This window comes from Papaver somniferum, chromosome 9, assembly GCF_003573695.1.
Source record: "Papaver somniferum cultivar HN1 chromosome 9, ASM357369v1, whole genome shotgun sequence".
Taxonomy (NCBI): domain Eukaryota; kingdom Viridiplantae; phylum Streptophyta; class Magnoliopsida; order Ranunculales; family Papaveraceae; genus Papaver; species Papaver somniferum.
Window position 1 is genome coordinate 151,224,833 of NC_039366.1, and position 9,000 is coordinate 151,233,832.

Consider the following 9,000-nt stretch of genomic DNA (forward strand, 5'->3'; position numbering starts at 1 on the left):
GCAAAATGTTGGTGCGCGTTTAAAAGTGCACTCGAGCTCTAGTTGTCTCGTGGGAAATTTAAGCTGCCATGAATTGTTCGAGTTAGATTGTTAAGAGTCCAAGCTGTTTCTTTTCAGCACAGATACTGAGGCTTGAATGAGCATAAAAAGAGTTAACACATGTTGTATAAATATCTTTTGTTACCTAGATTAGCAACAATAGCCGACTTAGCTCAGTGGTAGAGCGCGTGACTTTTAATCCCGTGGTCAAGAGTTCGATCCCCTTAGTCGGCGACCGTTTTTTTCTTCTTTTGCTCATTTTAAATCACTCACGAGTTCATGTCTCGCATCCATTTTTTTTTCTTTTTAACTGATGTCTGTCGTCATCCATATGGAAAATTGAGAACAAAAGAGTCCAAAAAGAAAATCATAAAGCTCTCAATATAATCAATGACTTAAAGACTTCTACTCCTCCATTACAGCTCTCTCTCATCCCAACGGTTGTTTGTAGATAGTTTATTTCACGGGTCCAACTCATTAAAAAAAAAAGAAAATCAGATCAGATGAAAAATACAAGTGAGCTTCATGAGATACAACACATACCACTAGACCAACTAAATTTCCTGAAAAACCTTCAACTCCTTCACCGCCACTCATGACTTCATATTAATTCCTTTCTTCCTGCAAGTGTACAATAATAATGACAACACCCAAAAATAATAAACTACACCTCTCAACAAAATATAGCCAATTTTGTGGACTTACTTCACTACCACTACTCTCAACTAAGATCTTTCTCTTATATTTAAAAAGGGAGAGACGATAAATAGAAGAGTTATGAAATCCGAAGACTTCTTGATGCAGAAGAGCGACGCACGACAGAAAATTCTGTATCTCGAGGACGAGGTGAGAAATCGATCTTGTAAATGTCAATGATTCTTTTATTCATACAGTTTCAGAAAAGATCTTTTATTCATAAAATTTACGCGATAAAATACGTGAATCTTTTAGTATCATTCTGTAGATAGTAGAATTGGAAGAAGAATTAGAGAGGCAACAAAAAGTTAACAAGATTTTGCAATGTGCAATGCATCAACCAGCTAATCCTCGTCCACGCCTTTCACGGCTTCTCCCAGTTCAGGTACGGAGTTTTGAGTAAACTCCCCAACACGTTCACATAAAACCTTGTATATTTTTATTACATTCGAAAGATATGGTATTCCTTATTTTAAATGCAGGCACAGATTCTTCTAGCAGAAATAGCAATGGTGGAAGAAGAGATAAGTTGCTTAGAGAGAAAAGTTGACGAGTTAAGCTTATGTATGCATCAAGAGAAGAAACAAATCCAAGAATGGAAATTAAATCAAAAGCACAGGTACCGTAAATGCAACCAAGGGAGACAAAATGGACTAGTCGATTTCAAAAGTCGAAAAAAGCCGAGAGAGAGAAGAGCTTCACTTGGTTCTGCTTCAGATATCAAGTCTTTATCGTCACCAAGAAGTTCTTTGCGTAATGAGGTAAACAATGAGAATCCTAACCGAATCTCTGAAGAACTGATCAAATGCTTGATAAGAATCTTCCTTAGAATGAACCGTCCATTTACTGATGAGCTCGACTGCCAAGAATCAGCTATTTTACCGAAGCGTGTTGTCTCCTGCATGAGTACTAAAGGACTTGTATCTAAGACCTCGTTCAGCTGTAAACCACCCATGTTTCCTCTCGACGATAGGAGATCAATGCTTGATCCTTATGGTGTATTGCCTGATTTTGATCGCACTTCCAGAGATGTTGGTCCATATAAGACCTTCATCCAAATCACGCGAACCACGTTCAGTATGAACCATGTCTCAGAGTGCTATCAAGAAATAACAAATTTAAGGTACAAAAAAGGGAGTAGATCTAGTATGTATAGTACTGCATTTATATGTAGAAAATGTGTATTTGGATGTTATCTTTTTATTTTTTGATCGAAATTTGGATATAATATCTGTGTGTTTTGCTTCTGATCAGGGTTTTGGTTCATAAACTTTCTACTGTGGACTTAAGTTTCTTGACGGATAAGCAGAAGTTAGCGTTCTGGATCAATATATATAACGCCTGTATAATGCATGTACTGTAAGACAACCTTTTCATGTCAATTACAATGGAAAGACATCCAAACTAGAAGCTTACCTGAACAGTTTTTTTTTCCTTCATGTTCAGGCATTCCTCCAACATGGGCTACCTTCAACGGCAGCAGACAAATTTCTATCTCTAATGAACAAGGTTAGACTTTATAACTAAACCAGTAATGGGTGTGTACATGTCAAAGTTCTTGGAGTTTGATGGCTACATCATTTGAATTGTAATACAGGCTGCATTAAATGTGGGTGGGATAGTTTTAAATGCTCTTGCCATAGAGCATTTTATTCTGAGGCATCCTACTGAATCCCATCATAATGTAAGTAGATATCGATAAATTTAGTTTAACCTAATCATGAAATAAACTAGACTGGTAAACAAAATACAATCATGCAAAGAGTGCAACAGTTATCCCTTTAATGACCATCTAATATGCATACATTAATTGTCAAGGGTGATACAAATGAAAACGAGGCGAGGCTGCGTCAAACATATGGTCTTAGGTATCCCGAACCTGATGTCACTTTCGCTCTTTGTCGAGGCAGTTGGTCTTCACCAGCAGTAAGTGAAACAAATCTCCACTGATGTCAATAGTATGCAATTATCTCACTGCAGCTGGTTTAGCATTTGACGTGTACAATTATCTCTTTGCAGCTGAGAATTTATACAGAAGATGTAGTGAATGAACTAGGAAGAGCAAAAACGGAGTATTTGCAAGCTTCTATCGGAGTTACAAGCAGAAAAAGAATTATTGTGCCCAAGCTTCTTCACTGGTACATGCAAGATTTTGCAGATGACATGGAATCTTTATTAGAGTGGATATACAGTCAGTTACCACAATCGGGACCATTGAAGCGATTAATAATGGAATGTCTAAACGGGGAGACCAAAAACCAAACCATAACACTAGTCAAAATTCATCCTTACAAATCTGAATTTCGATACCTGCTAACACTGTAAGCCACATGTTCAAAATTTCAAGAAGTTGTGCTGTCATTTCTTCGTCCCCAGAAATCTTCACTCTTCCGTTTTTTACTTTAAGTTTTTGTGCTGGTAGAGTGTGTGAAGAAGAGCTGAATTCTAGGTAACATGTAACAACGCCATTCTTGAGGGGGAAATGAAAAAAAGAAGTACTCATACATAACACGAAATCACATCCAAAAACAGAGATAACTCAACTCAGAAATGCAACAACCCTGTTCAACAAATTCAAGCCAAATACGGTTTCTTCACAGTTGACCTTGACAGAAACACTCAACTGTTCTGAGCATTTACCTTCAACAGTAATGGTAATTAGGCATGGAATCGAGTTACTCAAGATCTCACAGCTGAATCTCAAGGACAAGCCTGATGCATCATCGAGTTTGGCAGAAACTGGCATATCTACTGATACAAGAAAGAAACTTGCATTGCTCAAAACTTGCGAAGCTAGGCTCCGGCAAACTAGAAGAAGATTGTCCTCCGTTACTGTGCTATGTTCTTTGTCACTGCTCAGCGCTATGATATGGTCCTTGAAGATGCATCTGTTGGAATACAGAGCAAGTCAGGGATAATTCAACGTCCACAAAATAGAAGCAAAAAACCGATGGAAAAAATAGATGAATCTCCTATCTAACAAGAAAATGTTAATTTAGGAAGTATTAAAGGAAAAACAGTAAAAAATAATGCTCACTTTCTAGAGTACTCAAACATTCCTGGGAGCTGAGACTCCTTCAAGTGGAAGGCCTCTATATTCATTTGCAGTGGTTTTACGAAGTATCCGATGTCAGGCCGTAACTTAACAGGCAGCCTTTTACCACTGCAGCATATGGCCAAACTGAGAGGTAAAAGATGATGATGGAAGTGAACTTGAAAGATCCTTTTCATTGTCTGACCAGGTTGTATCGAGACAATGTCATCCCCAGCTACTAAAGTGGGTACTTCTGAGGAGGTTGAGGAGCTGCAGGGTCACCCAAAAGCTGGTGGCTAAATATAAATATCCAAGATAGTGGAAAACTAAATTTTAAAAAGGAGCATAAATAGCACAACAAAAATCTATTACACATTCAACGTGTCAAATAAATAACTAAAATAATCATAATCTGCAGATATTGACCTACTAGTTTTAACTAAGTCATGAGATTCAAAAATCCGACTTCCTTGGTAACAATTATATTCGAACAGTCGGAGGAGGTTTATTTTCTGTGTATCCTAGTTTTTAGCTCTTGCTCATACTTTATAAAATCATGGTCGTTCAAAAATTCTTGGACTGCCTTCTACAATAGATATCCGCCGAAAGAAACATGAATGGCTAAAGCATCAAAATGAGAAGAAATGTAAAAAAAAACAAGGAACTACTTAATCTACTCAGTATAAATAAAAAATACCTCTCATATGTTTCCAAAGTTGTAGACTCCGAATTCCGAGTAGAATCTTCATCTGCCAAATTTATAGCTTCTAAAGGTTCTGTGGAGCAATTTTGGAAGGAAACCTCTATGCAAACAAGGGTAGGAGATATGCTTGAAGTCTCTGAAGAAAATGAATAATCCACTTTAAGGCCATTTCCATTTGAAGGATGTAAGAGAATATAACTTCTGGGTTTAACTCTAGCACCAATATCTCGTATGGAAAGCCTTGCTAAAGATGGTTGTACAGAAGATAGTTTAGATGAGCTGAGTTCAGAGGAACGAGGCTGATCATCCAACCAAGATTCTAGGGCTCCCTTCGACATTAATCCCCCCAAGTCATCAGAGAATGGTGCCAAATTAGTTTTCTCAGCAGTACTAACATCTAATAGCTGAATCAGCGGATCGTCTTCATCAATTTGACTTGCAGAGCCAGTTCCTTCACTCTCATCTGATCTGGTGACGGAATCTCGAGAGCTATAATCAGAGCCGCTTTCTTCATCCAAAGATCCAGAGAATGTGTCTAGCTCATTTGTGTCAAAAGAGTGATCATTGGCAGTTTGCGGTCCACGGGTTTTATCACTCTGACCATTCATCTCCAGCTGACCAAGTTCATCAGATGGTAGACTACATGGCTTTGGAAGAGGCTCATACCCTGGAGCTGCATGAAGCACTATCTGTGAAAGAGAACCAGGGAGGAAAACACGATAGTTATTTGGTGCAGGTGATACAGGTTTTTTATTGCCCCCAAATATGCTCTTCACAAGCATATGCTGTATGTCTGTAACTTTTGGTGTATACATCATCCCCTCCTCCAAGCTTTCAGAAGTTATGTAGCAAAATAAAAGATTCTCTAATATATGAGCTCGATCACGGATATCATAGTCTGGGTCACATTTGGCAAGCTGAAGAACATAACTTAAGACCCTTCTGTATATTGCAGTAACTTCACCTTCTCCATACAACACAACCTGGGAAAGGAGCATGTGAAATGAAGTACTTTAAATGAACAATCATGAGACCGTTTTACTACCGCACTGTGACAGAAAGTAAATAATACCTTGAGGGCAGTATTCAGGATCTGGTTCTTCGTCTCTGCTGCTTCAGTGGTAAAGCATCTAGCAAGGTATTGAAGTATAGTCGCTAACATCCTTGGGATTATCAGCCCCACAGAATTGTACTCTCCAACCATCCACACAATCATAGCTCGGGCCACGGGCACCTTGATCGAATCCAAACTACGTGCCAGCTGTATTATTGCCTTTAAAGGAAAAATTTGTAATAGGTGATTAGAATCAGTAACGTGCACTAGAAAATACTAATCAAAAATAAGAACTACAGGTCCATTACGAAACATGTAATTATAGTTAAGAACTTACCTTCTCATGACATACAGGATCTTGCTTTATAATTGCTTTTATGGACATAATTGCTTGAGCCAAAACATTTGCTTCGCCATCCATTGAACTCGCATCAAAAGTCAAGGATTCTGCAATTGAGGGCACAAATCAGAAGAATATAAAGAAATGTACTTCTGTAAGTAAACTGCAACAGAAAAGAGAAACTGTTTGCATACCTTGTCCAGTCAAAGCCAAAAGTCCTTCCAGGCAAGTATTAGCTACAGTTGGAAGTCTTTGCGCACATAAGCCAATTGCAGCAATAGTGTCAACAACAAATCTTCTATCTGTATCTCTGATGTAATCCTAGCAACCCACTAAAAAACAGTTATCAGTTGACATACACAGAGACGAATTCCATGCAAATGGGTTGTGTCTAATACTGTAAGGGGGGAAATAACATCTATGCTATTTTTAATGATGGAAACAATTTGCTAGAGATCAACTGAGATAAGTAATGAAGATAATCTGTGCTTAACATATTTATTCTGTATAAAGATAACAAATAAAAACACTTATGTTATTCGTAATGATGAAACAAAAGGCTAGAGAATAACTGAGATAAGTATTGAAGATACCCACTGCTTAACATATTTATACTGTATAAAAATAATGGATATGAAATAAGACCAGAAACTGTTTCTGAGTAAATACCTGGAACTCTTGGAAAATAAACGGAATTGATGCATCTGTTGCAATTATGGAGAGTATGCCAAGCTTTAAAGCTTTGATCTGATATGAATCAGACGAACAAACAAAGAAATCTTCAAAATGAGACGTGAAAAGGGAAGGCATTGCCTTGGCAAAAACTTGAATGTTGCATAGAACCTGCACCAAGATAGTGAGACATAATCAGATTTATAGTTAGTCTAGATAATATGAACTTATCAGCAATTGACAGTAAAATACATATATAGAAAATGAAGATAGAGAGGAAACAACATTCACATCCAAGAACCAACATTAAAGCCAATATACTTACCACATACTTCGAGGCATCAGAAGATCGAAGAAGAAATAAAAGTGGCTTTACAATTCTCCGGACATCGCCCTTGGGCGACATAATCCAGTGAACACCAGCAGCTGCAAGTACAACTGCACTGTTATGACTCCACAGCAATGGTGATGTGCATTGCAGCAAAAGCTTTACATCATCACAGTCTTTGTTGGACGTAGAACCTGCATTGTCAACTCCTGAGGTATCCCCACCCATATAACTTGACCGTGATACATATTCATCTGGTCCTTCTATATAACATCTTGCCAACAAACTAGTCAAATCATACTCCTTGTTCCCATATCCCCTTTCTGCTTCATCAATATTAGATATAGGAACAGCTTCATCCTTCTTTTCAGAATCACAAATGTGATTGTCATGGGAACAGAACAGAATGGACTCTTTCACAAGTCCATGCCTCGCTACTACATAGCGAAGAAGAATACCAATTAAGACTACCTGACCCCACTCTTCCACATCAGGAAGAGTCTGGCATAGCTTTTTGAAATTTTTGCCTATCACTGATAGATTATTAGGACAAACTATGTTGAACGCAGCCGCTGCTGCTCCAACTACTCCAGGGGAATGATCACATAGCAAAATACCAACAATCTGCAAAACATATATTTCATTTTCTAGTGCTGAAATGGTAACGGCAATGGAAGGTATATGTTTCGAGGAACTGACCTCTACGAGAGACGATGTGTTCTCCTCTTGGTGCAAATCATTCAATTTGGGAAGAGCATTAGCTGCACATTTCCTAACATAGACCGACGGATCTCTGGCACACTTGCTGACAGCAACAAGAACAAGAGGAGCTATTGCATGTAACCGGATTCCTGCCATTGCACGAAGTGCCCATGCACGAACCAATGGATTTGTATCTGACAAATCCTTCTGGAAACAGTTGATAGATAACAACGCTTCATTTGGACGCCTAAAAAAACAGTAATCAATACAGTGCAACAAACATGTAGAAGTATAATGCGAACTTCAAAGTGTTAAAAATCATGTTAACATAGGCATACTCTAATACAGCAGCCAGTAGCTACATGATTACAATTCAGTTTACATGTATTTCATTGCAAAAACAAAGCTCATAGTTTCAATGAAAACAAAGCACTTTTTTTTATATATTGACATAACGTACTAAAATGCAAAACAAAATTACTAATTAGAGATTACTTTTCGGCATAATGAAGCAGATACAAGTAAACGAGCTTCTTTACTTCCAAAGACTGAGATGCTACATTCTTAACAACCTGCATTTCATTAAATAATAATATCAGCCCCTCGTAAAAATTATGTACAGATCCAACAATTTTATCCAAATTCTGAAGTTATGTAATATTTTGTGTCCTAAATTTTAATTCCTTATACATCATACCCTATCAACAACTACTGATTCCAATTTACGATGATATTGAGGATTATAATCTAACAAAAGAGAGATAAAAAAAATCACTGAAAAAAGAAAGAGCATACAAACCTGGGGGAAGAAATTGGAGACATCAACACCTTGGGCGATGAGAGCAAGTAATCTTTTTAAAGCTTCAAATTTCTCTGAATCAAATCGACTATCAAGAAGAGGAATTATATTAACATCATCAGGGTCATCATAGAGATGAGCATCTGTACCGATTCTAAACATCACAGACGAAGCTTTACTTAGTGTCTCCGATGTGGATCCAAATTGAGGAAACATTTTTTTGTAATTTTTTAGGGCTTTTTTCTAGGGTTTCATTTCTGACCTATTAATATTATACATCTGTAGATCTATGTTTATCTATAATCTGATATATCTAAGCAATTCACGTTGATCAATGAAAATATTCTGCAGTGGTGAAATCCACTGCGTCATTAAGTTTCACTGAACTACTTAAAATTTGAAGAAGATTCAGAGCTTGAATTGGGTTTTATCGTACGGGAAAATACGGTTTAGTCCAACTTGTTAGGCTAAGGCTGGGTTTGGTAATGTTTTTATTTTCCAAAACACTTTCATAATCTATATATGTCAATAATTTTTGAAATTAGTGTTTGGTAAAAAAAATCAAAATACCTTTTATCCAAAGCACTTCCTAGATTCCTCAATTTTTTAAAAATGGGGAGGAGAAGCTTTTAA

General features: G+C 37.3%; 1 protein-coding gene and 1 non-coding gene across 2 annotated transcripts; one reads left to right on the forward strand and one right to left on the reverse strand.

Moving 5' to 3' along the window:
- Positions 1-201: 201 nt before the first annotated feature.
- Positions 202-273, forward strand: TRNAK-UUU. Its single transcript has one exon. It is a non-coding gene; the product is annotated as a tRNA-Lys (tRNA).
- A 2,663-nt stretch (positions 274-2,936) lies between these two features.
- On the reverse strand, positions 2,937-8,800 carry LOC113307692 (AP3-complex subunit beta-A-like). The gene is made up of 11 exons (XM_026556141.1): positions 8,368-8,800; positions 8,064-8,140; positions 7,566-7,815; positions 6,864-7,490; positions 6,536-6,709; positions 6,061-6,187; positions 5,864-5,973; positions 5,545-5,745; positions 4,467-5,455; positions 3,773-4,039; positions 2,937-3,623 (listed from the first exon to the last, which is right to left on the reverse strand). The coding sequence occupies exons 1-11, from the start codon at positions 8,581-8,583 to the stop codon at positions 3,275-3,277; spliced, it is 3,387 nt and encodes a 1,128-aa protein (XP_026411926.1). The 5' UTR covers positions 8,584-8,800; the 3' UTR covers positions 2,937-3,274.
- Positions 8,801-9,000: the final 200 nt, after the last annotated feature.

Coding starts and splice junctions, on each gene's coding strand:
- LOC113307692 (XM_026556141.1), bottom strand. CDS start 8,583: ATGTTTCCTCAATTTGGATCCACATCGGAGACACTAAGTAAAGCTTCG. Junction 8,141..8,367: donor TCTCCAATTTCTTCCCCCAG/GTTTGTATGCTC, acceptor AATGAAATGCAG/GTTGTTAAGAATGTAGCATC. Junction 7,491..7,565: donor ACACATCGTCTCTCGTAGAG/GTCAGTTCCTCG, acceptor TATGTTTTGCAG/ATTGTTGGTATTTTGCTATG.